At 42.4% G+C, this 15,385-nt stretch overlaps 1 protein-coding gene across 1 annotated transcript in view; it reads right to left on the minus strand.

Moving 5' to 3' along the window:
* The window catches only part of WDR11 (WD repeat domain 11), a 135,395-nt gene that overhangs the window by 69,683 nt on the left and 50,327 nt on the right, over positions 1 to 15,385 (minus strand). The window contains exons 9-12 of the mRNA XM_040361963.1: positions 11,255 to 11,355; positions 10,232 to 10,411; positions 5,646 to 5,730; positions 2,645 to 2,751 (exon numbers count right to left, since the gene is read on the minus strand). Coding sequence (XP_040217897.1) covers positions 2,645 to 2,751; positions 5,646 to 5,730; positions 10,232 to 10,411; positions 11,255 to 11,355 — 473 coding nt within the window. The remainder of the gene's footprint in view (positions 1 to 2,644; positions 2,752 to 5,645; positions 5,731 to 10,231; positions 10,412 to 11,254; positions 11,356 to 15,385) is intronic.

The following is a 15,385-nucleotide window of genomic DNA, read 5'->3' on the forward strand; positions in this document are numbered from 1 at the left end:
GATCATAATCAGTTCTTGTTTGGCAACTCACTATTTACTACCTTCTACCACTTTTTAATATGTGGTATTTTTATGCTATTATGCGTTAGGTTCTCCATTTCCTCCCATGAGGTTTGTTCAGGAGTCATTTAAATGTCTATTTCAATAAATATTTGACTTCAATTAGAGCCATTGACTAATAGTTTTCTGTGGTATCATAAAAGTTCCTCTATTTTCCCTACTCTCTCCCTTGTGGTATTTCCCGTATGTTAATTTGGGACTGATGCCAAAGTTTTTATATACAGCTACTCCATTGATGGTTCAATACTAGCAGAATGGAGCCGTTAGTTAAGTATCTGATCTGCTTACCAATGCCTTTGAGTTGCTCAGATCTGACAGGTCCCATCCATTTTTCACAGCCTGGAAGAAGGGCCTGAAAAAATGAAGTCAGAGGACATGTGACCCTCTCCAGCTTAGCCCCACCTCCAACAGTAGTGACCAGTTGGGGGGATCTCCTTCACAGTAAGCTGCGTGTAGACATGGCTTACGTACATCGAAGGAGGGGGGAATGCATAGTGTGGTGGCAACAGTGTAGAGGCTCTGTGAGCCGGCAAACAGTTGCCAGCACACTATTGGTGACTGCAGGGTGCACCAGAGACGTATTTATAAACAAAGATTTTTGAGCTAAACAAAAAGCACAGGCACATTATAGTAATTATTAGGGAGGGTTTTATTTCTTTAGTGACCCTTTAAAAAGCGTAATTTTACCCCGATTAGTACATTAATACATGTACTTTGCCATAGGTTGTACTGCAGTCAGTGTATGCCTAGAGGGGCTCCAGAAATACACAATAATATTTTAAACCTGACATTCGTGTACAAAAAGACTCGTTCCTAACCTAAAGCTGGCATACACTACATTATAAATCTGTAATGGTAGCTACAGCAAAATTCAAATACTATTAAGTCACAAGCTAAAATGTCACAATACAGCAAAGTAATAAACACGTGTATTCCCTGCTAATAAGCACTTAACCTAGGTGTACAAAACAGTTACTCAGAAAATTGAAAAGCCCAGGGGGCAGTGGAATCTAGCTTTACATTCTCAGAATTGTGCATTACAAATCCAGAGGTCTCGTATCACCTCTGTTCAATAATTCACATAGTGAAAGCCGAGTCTTCTGCCAAGCACAGTGTGAAACTAGATTACTTCAAACGTGGAGAACAGAATAAGGTTTGGTTAGGTGTGTGGTCATCAAGCCCTGGAAGCCACACCTCTCTGTATCAGTAATTAAATTACCATTCTGGAGCTGCCTTGTAAAAAGAGCAGACATTTTAACCCTATTCGCTTTCAGGTCCTCCACTTTTAAACTCTGGTGACCGGACTATTTTTGCAATCTTTCCATTATTTTTTCATTTTGTACTTACAGCTTTCAGAAATTGTAAAAAAAAAAAAACCTCAACACCATATATTTTCTAAAAGCACATGCCCAAAAGAAAAAGGTGCTACAGATTTTTAGGGCCCAATGATCTTTGCCCAAATGTTTATCAAATAAATATTTTCACTAAAAATACACTAAAATCATTATTAGCAGATACAAACACAGCAAATTTTACAAAATTGTTGCTACATTCCTACTAAATATAAAAGTTTAACCTGTATTGAGTTAATAGATATTTGTACATTTTAAATTGCACCTTTTTATGAAATGGTGAAAATGGAATGTACACACCTGTAAATCAAATTTCTCTCTCAAAAAAAAAAAGTTTTAATTTTTTTCACTTACAGCATTCAGAGTTAAAAAATCCATGTGGGTGTAGGTGCATGGCCCCAAAACTCTGACAGTGTGAGTTCGGGGACATCCAACCATACGGATGTTAAGTTGGGAGCAGTGGCCAAGTCCATGCAGCCGCTGTGTCCCAATTGGCATGAATAGGACTGCCTTTACAGGAATGAACGGAACACCTGTGCGTTCCTGTGCAGTTGCTGTGTTCCAATGGACATCAACGAGACTGCCTACATGGGGATGCGCGGAAAATCTGTGCTTCCCTGTGCAGCTAAATACGGCCTTACTGTAGTATTCTCTGCATGAACGAGGCCTTAGGACTTCTTTAAACTTGCGGATGGGGGGCAAAAATGTGCTGTTTAGCTACGTTTCTGCCACCGGCCAATCGCCCCCCCTTAAGGTGCAATCACCTCAATGAGGAACTGCCGAAAATGCCCCGCAACCGTATGGAATACATGTGGTTAGAGGTGCATTTGTTGCCAAAAATGCTGCCCCCCCCACCTGTCAGTAGCCTCTGGAGTGTGATCTGAATCCAGATAAGGCTTGAGAGGCAAGGGAGATATAGACGCATATCTAAGTCTACCCTCAGGCATCTTTCACACGGGGTGTGTGTGCTGAGCGGACACAGATACAGCCCACTTTCATCTATGGGGAGGGGGGGGTTAGATGGATCCAATCAGGTGCGCCTAAAAGACTGCCTCTGAAGTGGTACATCTGTATGATGTATAGAACAGCTTATTCCTGATGAGAAGGTGGTATGGATTCAAAAGGTGACCCCACAAAAAAAAAAAAAAAAAAAACACACAATGTCGGCATCCATATTTTTATCCCATCTCCCTTAACAAGCACATGGAACTATCCATCATCCCCAGACTCACCAGTAAGCAGATCAACCAGCTGTAGTTCATTCCTCACTAAACCAGCATTGTTTGGGGTGGAGGTGGCAAAAGACAAGAAGTTTGTAAGACTGGTCCATTCAATGCCCCTAAATGACAGTAAGGTTAATCAGCATATGTTTAAGAACAAAATACTTTATAACTGTGTAATTCTAAGACAAAAAGACAAAAAAACTCAAAATATATTACAGTAAAACCTTGGATTGTGAGCATAATTCGTTCCAGAAACATGTTTGTAATCCAAAGCACTTATATATCAAATTTCCCCATAAGAAATAATAGAAACTCAAATCATTAGTGCCACAACCATTTATTTACAAGTCCTTGACTGTATATTCCATATAAAAAGATTATAGCAATGTGATAGGTTGTGTAACCATAAAATGTCCATCCACAAATGGAAGCCTCCTTAAGGGGATTAGAAGACAAATCCAGCAGGAGCTGCAGAGTTTACAAGAGAAGAGAGGCGCTTCTAAGTGTAGCGATATGTTGCTAAATGTTTTACCTTCATTAAATGTAACCATATTGCTACACTTAGAGGTGCCTCTCTTCTCTTTTATACTCAGTTGTGACATGACGTTACTCTTGTATCAAGACATCGCTTGTATATCAATTCAAAATGTATTTGTACCAGAAAGTAATTTCAAATAAATCAAAGGTTTGTACTTCTGTTAGAGTATGTTTTAACATCATAGTGCAAAGAGAAAAAGTGTTCAGTAACACATCTTCAACAAAATTAGAAGTAATTTTAGCAGGATAGAGAGTGTTTGGATAGAGTGACTAAAGGGATATTAAAAGTTTCTTTTTTTTTTCAATATAACAAACATGTCATACATACATGCTGTGTGTAGTGGCTTTCCACAGAGCAGCCTTGATCCTCTTCTCAGGTTCCCTGCTGCTACTCATGGCTCCTCCCCCTTAGAGTACCCAATCGACACACATTGTGGCTTGGCCCTGCCCCCCGCTCCCTCATCTAGATTTGATTGGCAGACGCTCTCACAGAGCCAAGTGAAAGGTAAGAATTTAGGGATTTCAAAAAAAGTTTTTTTACCTTAATGCAGAATAAGTCTTTCAAGTGTGGTCATAGACCTTCTGAGAGGTCAGCTTCCTAGATTCTAGGCACGTAGGAGTAATGGGATTCAAAAAGACCCTGGGTTCACCAGGACCTTGGCTTCAACAGTCAGTTAATCAGGATAATATTTTTTCTCTTGAGAAAGCAAGTCGGAAGTGCCCATGGAGAGTCTCCAAGTACCAAGTTATCCTGGGCAAGTTTGGCCTTTATCAGGACCATCAGAACACCTTCAACCTCGATAGAGGCATACATCAAGCAAAAGTAATCCCAAGGGGTCACGGGTGTGTCCACTGTGAAGGCCAGATAAACCCTGGCCCTAGCCATGCAGGTGTCCACCTTGTTAAAGTGGGATGCTGTAAGATCCGCATCTGGCATCCTCCAACAGTGACAGATGTCCCTAGAACACTTAAGGTTTAGAGACCATTCCCTGCATTCAGGCATTGACAGCTGGAAGAGCCCACCTGCAAATTGTCTATTCTAGGAATGTGAACTGCACACAAAGCTGGGACATTTTTGCCCAAACTAGAATTAAGTCCACCTCTTGAAGAGCTGGGAGACTTCTGGTGAAGCCCTGATAACGTAGCCACAGCCATGGTGTTCTTAAACTGAACTCTTACCATTCATCGCTGGCCGGTTCACTGCTGAAGGGACAGGCGATTTGATCTTAGTTACAGAAGGTTTGATGAGAAGTCTGGACTCCCTCAACGACCAAGTACTTTGAACTGTCACAGTTTCAAGGACTCCTTCCCAGCCTGACAGGCTGGCATCCTTTATGAGAACCATCTAGGTTAATGGGAGAAAGAAAGGACTTCCCTGATCCTAGTGCAGGGCTGGTAAGCCACCTGGCCAGTGATATCCCGGCTTTTGGAAAAAGCCACATGGGCCAATTCACAAAATGAGGAAGTTTCTCCAACATAGTCCACACATTGAGTTGCAGTGGCCTGGAGTGAAGAAACATCATTGCCTCAAATGAAGACACCATCTGGCCATGTAGTCCAATGCAAAAATAGACTGATGGAAGCTTGCTGGGGCTAAAGGTTGTGGGAGAGCCCACCCAACATAAAATCTATATGGATAGAAGGGAAGACCCTTAATCTGGAAAATAATTGATGGGTTCTAACCATGAATCTTCGTAAAGGAAAGCATAAGTAAATACAGCTGGGCAAACAAAAACTGTCTTTATTTCAGGCAGCAAAGCAACAAAATTTGATTATTTAAAAAAAGGGGGCGGGGAGTGATTATTTTCTATACCCACTGTATATCATCATCGATAGCGCATTGAGTTTTTTAATTGAAGAAGAAAAAGTAAAAAAAAAAAAAGAAGACTATTATGGCTAGCAAATTTATAGTTTGACTTTTATCAGTCGAGCTAAAGACATCCACCCTTCTAGGACACTAGCAAAAGAGGCATGACAGTTAGGGGCAGGGCTATATGGCGGTTGGCTTTAGCTTTTTCTGTGTGGGAGTGTCCCAAACCACAGTTTTCAGCTTTATACACTGTTTAGAAAGTGCACGTCCTGTTAGATTTTTCTTTTCCTCATTCATCTGTAGGAGTTGAGTATTGGTAGAAACCTGTGAGACAGCTGATTGGACGAAAAGGCACACATGCAGAGGTTGCCTGAAAATAGTTGCCTGTAAATATAGCAACCTCCCCGACACACACAACTTATCCCACATTCTCTGAGATGGGAGATGGGAGTATCAGGCTGATATCAGAGCAACGGAGCAGGACAAAGTTAAGAGACATAGACATAACAAAACACTACAGATATATGTGCACAGCTCAAAATTTCTTGAATTGGGTTTACATCCACTTTAAGTTCTACAATTTGTTTTTATCCCGCTCCATTACAGCAGCTACCACAACTTTTAATGATACTAGAAGACTTGGTTGCACTCTTCATTACTCACCTGACTTCACAGGAATGTATATTTAACTCTTTGTGCAGCAGCCCACTAGTCAAATTATACACGAAAACTGAGCCGTTGCTGGTACCTGTAAATAAAGGATATTCTGTATCAATGCGGTGAACCAAGGGCAGTAAGCAAATCTCAGAACTGTCATCAGCTATTCTCCAAGGCTTTGACTCTGCACCACAAAATATCATATTATAAAACCCATCATTACGTGCAGCAAATTATCTTTTTCCTCCAATTAAAATGTGCTGTGAATTTTTTTCTGTACTCTACCACCTACTGGACATTCTGTCTCATTAATTTGTCCTAATGCTTTAACTCTCACGTCTGGTCTACTGACAAAATAATCATCCAATTAGAAAAAAACAAAAACCTGCCCAAAACAGAGCTTTAGTGTGCTAAATCCTTCATTAATTACTGTCCTATGTCTTTATGCATTAGTCTCTGAGGGAGAAAGAGAGCAGCCAAGTCAAACATGATTTAAATGTTGGCATTTAAAAAGGGATCCCTGTAGACTACAAGCCAAACTTTACTGAATATGGTGGTATTGTATGGGTTAAAGGACTTGTGAACACAGAAAGAAGTTCAAATATCGTTTGACTATGAACAGGGAAACATTTTAGGAGCCTATCTCAACTGGATAGATTTGAGACCAACGCTGCATTGTAGAAGATACTTTCATACACCTAGCTGAATTCCTTCTCCGTAATCATGTGAGGTAGCCCAGAGACGCTGCTGATGAACCCAACACAGACAAAAATGGCAGATAAACTGCAAAACAGTTGATCAGGAGATAATGATTTTATGTGCTTTCCCAAAACATTATGTATAAGAGAGCCAGTGTGAAATACAACATCTTATTTCTGAATAAAAATGAAGATGAGGTATTGTTCAGAACTGGACACACATCCAACTTACATTTTGCACTCAGAGGAGTAGCTTCCTTTAAAGGGCTCATCTATAAGAATGTGGGAGTTTTTGCCCCTTACAACTTCTCATGTTAACATGATGTATTTTATTTGCACGATTTGATACATTTTAGCATGCAAACATGTTCTTTAGTAAAAAAAAAAAAAAAAAAAAAAAAAAAGTCATGAAATAACCCCTCCCCTTTAGGCAAGGTTTCAGTTTTTTTACTAATGTCCTAGAAGGTGATGGTCATGTCAGAGACTAGATTGATGGAGGCATCGGTGGAACTTGACCCTGCATACTGGTGACCTACAACGTTGCTGGTCGGCCCTGGAATCTGGGAACGTGACCCTCCATACTAACATATTGTCTTGCGGACTGGTACAGTGCTACACGGGTCCAGGGCAGTGATCCTCTGCTGGGGAAAGACTTCCTGAAGGCCTATGTGGTATTGCCTAGGTGAAGATCAGACCACCAGGGGGTCTTGCGACATGAACCGATGAGTGCCCTGGGGTAGTCCATGTTGGTGTTACTCCGCTAGCAAGACCCCCCTATCCTTCCTTAGGCAGGACAGAAAAAGTGTCCCACTCTGTTTATGGTTATGGGTAACTGTGTATGTGTATTCAGGGTAGTGTACTACTTGGTGTACACCATTAGACTCCTGGGCTGTCCCAATCGTTACTTCGTAATAGCAGAGTTCAGACGCAGTGTGCAAGGCTATGGACACCAAATGTAAGCAGGGCAAGAGTCCTCCCTGTGCAGTACAGCCATGATATCAAGAGTGAGGTGTATTCTACAACAGGTCACAAGTATTGAGAGACCACACCAACTTTCCTTGTGGGGGCCGGGGGCACTGATAGATTAGTGGAAAATCGCCCAGGGTTACCAGCACACTTTTTTGGCTCATTGCCCTCTCGGCTGACTGCTGCTCCCAGCAAGAGCCCCAATAGATGTGTCAGAAGGCCATGTCTCCACAACTGCAGAGAAGAAGAGGGGTGAGGGGCCCCATGAAATGTAGCCCCTGGGTGCATTTTCATGCGGCTCTGACTCCCGCCACATATATTATATTTCCACTACCTCTGGGGCATCTTTCTCCAGTTCCTTTGCGATAAGGGAATAATTCACACCTGCTATTGCTGGAGTACAGCAGCAGCTTTGTGAAATAGTTGCTGGCTTGGACCACCTTGGTCAAAAAGCAACGTAGAAGAATTCTCATCTGATAACCCCAAGGGTCCAGGTATATCCAAGACCCAAAAAGCCTTTGAGTTTTTTCATAAAAGTTGTCCAGACTAAATCTGAAACTACTGATTCTCTACTCCAAAATGTACAGGAGTTGGATGATTGCATCCACCACAACATGCATAATCCTTCCTATACATACCAATTTAAAGGATGTTTTGTATACAGACTGGGCTCACCTTCAAATGGTGTTTTTGCCACCAAAAAGATTTGCTCAGCAATACCACATCGAGAGTGAGTTTACTAAGAAATGGTGTATGCCTTCGTTAAATTCAGAAGTCTCTTATTTGAACAAGACCTTCACGTACCCAGTGAATGAGGGACGCCTCGGGAAAAAGTCTGAACGTTTTATTCAAGGTCTCAACTGCAATAAGGGGAGCAGCTTTACAGCCCGCAATTACGGCTGTTGGCGCGCATCAAAAGCCTAAAGTGGAAGGCAAGTTAGTCAAAAACCTAACTTAAATCTACTCCCACCCACATTCTTCAGTGTAGAGGAGAGATTGTCGACAATAGCTGCAGAGTCTGGGCAATAAAGTCATAGGCTTACTATTAGGCATCCATTGTCGGCTGTTGCTCCCCTACAAAGAAGCTGGCGTTAGAACCCGATCATGGGATGGAACCGGAGCGACTTCAGAATATATAAGTCTAGGCAGCTTTCTTTTTACAGGGTAGATAGTGTGACGGTATTACGATGATATCCCCGTCAACGTTCCCTTCTTCCCATAACGAAAATCACCCCAATATTCCACGAGGAGGGATATTCCTGGAGTCGCCCAGAAAGCCACACATGAGACAAGCTTACTGCTGGAACAACACAGACTTTAATGGTTTTCTTCTCAGCTTTTTATACAGTCCAAGACATTCAAGCAACAATTCCACCCCCCCCTAATCACACACTAAGGCTAATTACTAAAACATTCTAGACAGGTCGGCACCGACCGACAATTATCATGTCTAATCACTGCACATTCCTTAACCAGCATAACAACAAACCACCTTCACACCCTTGAGTTTCCTAAGCAGACGTTTCGTCCCTGCATCCAGTTTGACACCTATTAACACCTCTGAGAATCACTAGGTTGTAGACAGCGTTATCACACAATTAAAGGCCTTTCAAAAGCTAGCCTTATTTAACATATGAACAGTCTTTACAGAGAGAGATGAATCACACACATGAAAACACCTGTTACCTCTAACCCACAGCATATGAGACATATAGGCAAATGCATCACAGATAGGTTTTTGATTTGCCTTCCATTTTAAGGTCTGGGCTCATTGCATTACAATAGAGGGATTCTAGTAGTGGAGAAACCCAATTAAGTAGACATTTTGAGGATGTCTTGGGGTCTTATCCATACACATGCACAGATCTTTTAGCTGAGGTGATGGTCAAAAGAAATGCCCTGCAGGCAACATGTAGAACAATTATCTTATTTTTTCAAAAGTGAAAGTTGTTTGGTCCTACTTTGGAAGTATACATCCAGAAGGTGACTGTGGGTAAAGCCGGCCATAGATGGTTCACATCTTGGCTGGTTCAGCAGGCACCGCCCGAGATTCAAACCATGTATGGGCAAGGCTGGTAACACCCAAGTCGTTCGATCAGCTTGGGTACAGCCAGCCTGTTGGATTTTTCATGTGATTTTTTGCAGCAGCTATAGTCACTTCTCCTGGTCTGAAGGGAGAAGGGCCACCATTTTTGGTGACAGCTCATTATACCAGGAGAATCTTCTTGGGCTATTCCACAATAGGCTTGGGTAGCTCAAGGCTGTAAGGATGTTAACTTGGTCTTTGGTTCATGCTTGTATAAAGTTATACCAAGTGGATTTAGAGCCGCCAAGGACGCTACTTTTGGTCAGTGTTTTTTACAAGCTGCTGGGATATCATGGGATACAGAGATTCCATCCCTCTTCCTTGAGGTTCATGACTTGCCATGAAAACTGAGACCTTGAATAATGGGGAGGCGGTATGCCTAGGTAAGGATTTCCCATTTATATATATTAAATCACCTGTAAGTGACAGCATAACCCTATCATCACAGATATAAATATGCTCTCTGTCCAGCGAAAATTATTTTACAGGTAAACCAAAAATCCAATTTTGTAAACTAGTTAGGTGGATGAAAGTTTAAGAACAGAACTGGTAAATATTATGATGCAAATGCTGAGGCAACTCAGAGCCAGAGGTGCTACAGTATGGGTTGATTTAAATGTTACATGTTCTCAGTCAAATCTTGGTAGTGGCATATAAATACTCCCACCCCTAAGTTCCCTCCTCTATGAAGTAGCTTCCAAAAATGGAGAATCTCATTACTGGTCACATGGCCTACACAAAATGCTTCCTAATCTGGTACAATTCAGTCCTATTTTTACAAAATGTAATATTTGTTAATGGAATAAATGCTTGGATTTTGTCTATTTAATGAATGCACTTACCTACTGCAAGAAGGGGCTTGTACTGTGCAATATTCTTGGTAGTGAGTGGGGGACACATTCTCACCACAAATGGGGGCTGAGGAAGTCCAGACAGAAGGCCGGTCAGCAAAAACTTGAGGTGAGCTTCTTGAAGTGGACCCCCAGAGAGAGCAGAATTACCAGACAGAATGCCCTGACCAGCTGCAAAGTAAGAAAACAATATAGCAAAGTGGATGAATAGTTAACTGTTGTGAGCAACAACCAGTGTGCCAAACTGACATATTAAAAACACACCCCTGAACTATTTACACTCGGATTCATTAAAGAATGTGTAAACAGACCTTAGCCAGAGCAACAAACAGTTCGGCAACCAATCAGCATGTTTTAATAAGATCCATTAACCTTGATGCTATAGGCTACCCTACACAATTCAATTTAAAAGAGAAGTACAGCCAAAGCTTGTTTGGCTGTACTTCTCCTGCAGTTTGTTCTGCACTCCTGTGGCCCATTTTCAGCAGACAGCGGGCTAAAGCCCACCGTCGGCTGATGTCACAGGGCTTGCCTAGGCTCAGACAAGATCGCGACAATGAAGCCGGAATTCACCCACATGCTTGTATATGCACCCAGTTCAGCCTCTCAGCGAGCTGAGAGCCTGAGTCAGCCGCTCCCGCCCCAGCCCAGCACTCCAATGATTGGGGGGGTCAGTGCAGACAGTAGCGACAGACTGAGAATTGAGCGATCGTCTGTGTTTGATCACTCAGTTCTTAGTGTTAGAGCCGGGAGGGGACCAATGCTGCATCCACCTAGGCAAGTATAATTCTGAGAAAAGAAAACCTCCATATTTCTCTTTTAATCTGGTTACATTACACAGTCTAGTTAAAGCATGACCCAAACTCAATCAAGGACTACAGATACAAAATAGCACAGGTAAAAAGCAAAAATTCTAGAATATTAAAAAAAGGCTGATAAGAAGTCACACTGTTGATTATGCAGTATATGGTATATATATCTAATGACTATTTAAAATTGTTACATTTTGCTTACCAATAATACTGTCCAAAGATAGATCGGGACACTTTTTCTGTAGCGGTCCCACTGATCTTCCACAGAATGATGAAGGGGCATATAAAGCACAGGCATTGGAACTGTAGAATAAGTAACACAGTTGTTATTGTTATAACCATTACAGTCATCATAGAATACCCAGATCAAGTATTCCCGCTCTTAAAACTTTTAAAAGTATGAGACATTACATTTTATTTCTACACGGGACATTTCTAATACAATGGTATATTAAAGGTGTACTCATAGCCAAAGCTTTTTTTTTTTGCTTTGTATAGAGAAGGGGAGGGATAACCCAGGAAAGGGTCCCTGATGTGTGTATACCTTTTAGGAACAGTCACACTCTCCATTTGTGTTGGTGATCATTGCCACTAAACCCTGGTTCACACCAGTGTGACTTGTCATGCGACTTGACAAGTTCAAAGTCACATGACAAGTCGCACCCCATTTGCGGCAATGGAACTGTTCAAATATCTGCAAATCAAGTCACAGCAACTTTTAAAAAGGTTCCTGTACTATTTTTGTGCGTTTTTAGTGCAACTTGCATTGACATCTGTTAAATGATTGTGCACAGATGTCAGCAAGCTGCACATAAAATCGCATCGATAGTCGGGTTTGAGGTCGTGGTGAAGTAACGCGGCTTCAAATCTGTACTGATGCGAACCAGGGCTGAAACAGAATGAAGGAATTAAATAAAGGGCATCCACTGCAAAAAAATCCTCCAGGGCTTTTCCATCTTGCTTGTGGGCATTTTAAATCCCACAAGCAAGCACTTCCTGGATTTCTTCACGGAATGCCCCCATCATGCACCGCAGGATCTCGCGAATGCGCTGTGTTGACGGTGAGCAGCGTGAGCCTCGCCGTCAACACTTCCTGATTACAGTCAATACCATGACAACGGGTGACGTCATTTAGAATACACGCCCCGTTGTACTCCCAGGAGACCATGCGCCCAGATCACATTACGCCGAGAGTCGTCGGGGAAAAGGAGCGACACACCCACTCTCCGCAGGGAAGAAGACCCGGAAGTCATCTAGAACACAGGTAAGGATACACATTTAACACAAAATGACAACGCAGCAGTGATAGATTAAGGCCGGAGGTAGGTGAGCTATAAAGTTCAATTTTAGGGTGAACCTCCGCTTTAAAGTGAGTAATTTCAGCTCTTTACTCCCTGCGGTGGCCAAACTTGAGAAGACACCTCTCTAAAAAAAAATTGAGAAAAGGGTCCTTAAGATAAAACTTAGGCTCCTTTTCCCTTATCCCCGCTGCAGGGTTACTTGCTGTTTTTACAGACAGTCCCAATCTTCACCCATCTCCGTGGGCTATGTGTGCCAACCCTCAGGGGTATGGGTTCCCATTTAAAAGGATACCTCTTCCCTGGGCCTTGTAAAAGACTCTGACCAGGCCTTTTAGCTTGCAATAGCAAAAGTGCTGGAACTTCAGAGCCCAGTCCTCCAAAGAGAGACATTACAGGCGACGCCTCCTACGTGAGGCCCAGATCTCATCCAAATTTGGCTTAATAATTTAGCGTCCTAAATGGACCCGACGGTCTAGCTCTTCTAGCCCTGAAAAGGGTTCCCTTAGCACTTCCCCACGCGTCCAATCCTTAGACACTGGCGAAAAAAACTGAGGTGCTCCCCTGATGGAAGGGGCTATATGGAGGGGAACGGTCTCCGATTGGTTGTGCCAGTGTCCAATCAACTCTGGTGACCATACAACCCATTATGTTATGAACATGGCTCTGTGTCCCATGGTGTACGATAAAGAAAACATAGCAGTGCCTTCTACCGACTCCTGTGCACCCAATCCAGCTCCAGGAACACCGCTCCGGAAGTCAAACTCCCAAGCTATGTGGCTAATGGCTTTGTATTGAGTCTATACTCTGTATGGTCACCAAGACTGGAGACTGCCGGGTGCACGGGAGACAGCCTGCGCTGTAGGGTTGCCACCTGTCTGGGATTCAACCGGACAGTTTGGGTTTTGAATCAGGTGTCAGGGTTTCAGTCCGCCTGAAACCCAGACACAATATTCAGACAAGGAATGTGGTTTAGAACAGGGCCTGATAGGAGGGTGAGGGGGCACTATGCACACCACATTACCATTCTCTTTGAAATGCCCAAAGGTGTCCCAGGTCTGCTACAATACTATAATGTATGCCAAAAAAAAAATCTGTGCGCTTCTAAAGTGTTCGGGTTTGGCTTGAAGAAAAAGTGGCAACCCTACTGCAATGCCATGTTTGTCTAGTCACCCCCCGCCCAACCCCACCCCACTCCACTCCACTGGGCTTACACCAAGGTTCCTTCCTCCTACACCAACCAGTGTTATGTTGCATTGGCTTCCTTTAGCAGCCAGCACTGTGCATCTCTAAGCATGAGCCATGCATGCCTGCCATGGCTGTTCATCTAGCTGCTGTGTACTTTGGTTTTATGATCCCTGTCCATCCCAGACTATGGATGTGTAAGTAGATCCAATACTTCAGTTAATACGGGTTTAGTAAGATACAAACAATACCAGACTATATTTTAATACAACAGTTAAAAATACTACCGTTTTTTTCCGCCAGATATGATATGACGACATGAATAACCATAGCCTTCATTCCCACAGAAAAATTGCCAGATCTCCTGAAACTTACTAGGCTGCTTTTGATTTTCCAAGTGCCGATATGGACTATATATATGGAAGGGTCAGTGCCCTGCAGTTTGTGATTTCAGCAGGACAACAGTAATTTATTTTGTTTCGTTTCATTTCCCTGCTATTACCTTTTCTACTGATTAATAAAATAACAGGCTCAGTTAAAGGATGTCCCATCAGCTGATCAAAGGCTAAAACTACCGGCAGTGCATGCTGGGACTAATAGATCCTTTACTACTGCAGGCGCAAAGCCTGATGTACAGGCAACCTATAAAGGCTGTCAATGGAATGGAGAGACTTGAGAAAGGTATCCCATTTACCCACAAGGCCAGGCTTTTTCAAGCACATTATTACCAGAGAAAACAATGTCTTTTTGTCAACCCATACCCTGCTGCAGAACATATGGTAATTGTAAGGAAGATACAGGAGGCCAATAACAAAGATTGCTGCAGGGAATCCTTCTGCCTCTTATCGAAATGGCAGCATTCCGTGAAACGACAGATAATGACTTGATTATGCCTACAAGCTGAAGTTTAATAATCCAGAATAAACACTGTGAGGATAAACTTCATATACCAACAGAGAATGTTAAATACCAGAGGAAAGAGGCCAAGACGAGAGATACATATGCTTCTTTGAACAGCCAAACCTCAGAAACAGGTACACTTTCATATACAATCCCTGTGAAGATCTTCTGTATCTTTTCTATGGCCAAGCTTTATATAAATCAAACAGATCTAATTAGCCAGCTTTAAAGAAGAATGCTTAGATGTGTGCAACAGATTTTTCTGCAACAGTACATTTACAAAATAGTGAATACGTGACTTGTGGTTAGAATAGGTGTTACATTTTTAAAGGCTCAGCGGCAGGAAATTTACCTCTTACTGAAAACCCTGAGGCTGCATTCCCACCTGAGCGTTTCAAAGTCACACGTTTTTACCGCAATTTTTACTGCGTTTTTGTACAGGTCACCAATGTAAAAAGAAGAAAAACCGCCTGGAATCTGCCCCAAAGAAGATCATGTTCTTTTTTGAGCTTTAGGCCCCATTCACACCCGAGCGGTTTTTAGCTTGAACCCTGAAGCTACAAAACCCTGGAGGGGGAAAAAAACAATTATTCTCTATGGAGGTGGTTTACATCTCCACTCCAAAACACCGGAAGCTAGAAGCTCCAAAACGCCTGAAGCTCAAACAAGTTCTGGAACTTTTTAGGCGTTTTTCTGCTTATTACAAAAATCGCAGCAAAATAGCACGACTTTCTGCCTAAAACCGCTACGCTCAGGTGTGAATGGGGCCCAAGGCTCTGTTCACACCTAGGCGTTTTTGGACGTTTTTCTGCTTTAAGCCTCAGATCTAAAAAACACCCAACAAGACAATTCCCATTCATTTCAATGGCCTCATTTGAGCGTTTTGTCATCTGAAGCAAAAATCCTGAAACGCAAAAAAGTACAGGAGCTTATTTTTTGGCAGATTACAG

The sequence above is a fragment of the Rana temporaria genome, chromosome 8, assembly GCF_905171775.1.
Source record: "Rana temporaria chromosome 8, aRanTem1.1, whole genome shotgun sequence".
In the NCBI taxonomy this organism is placed as follows: domain Eukaryota; kingdom Metazoa; phylum Chordata; class Amphibia; order Anura; family Ranidae; genus Rana; species Rana temporaria.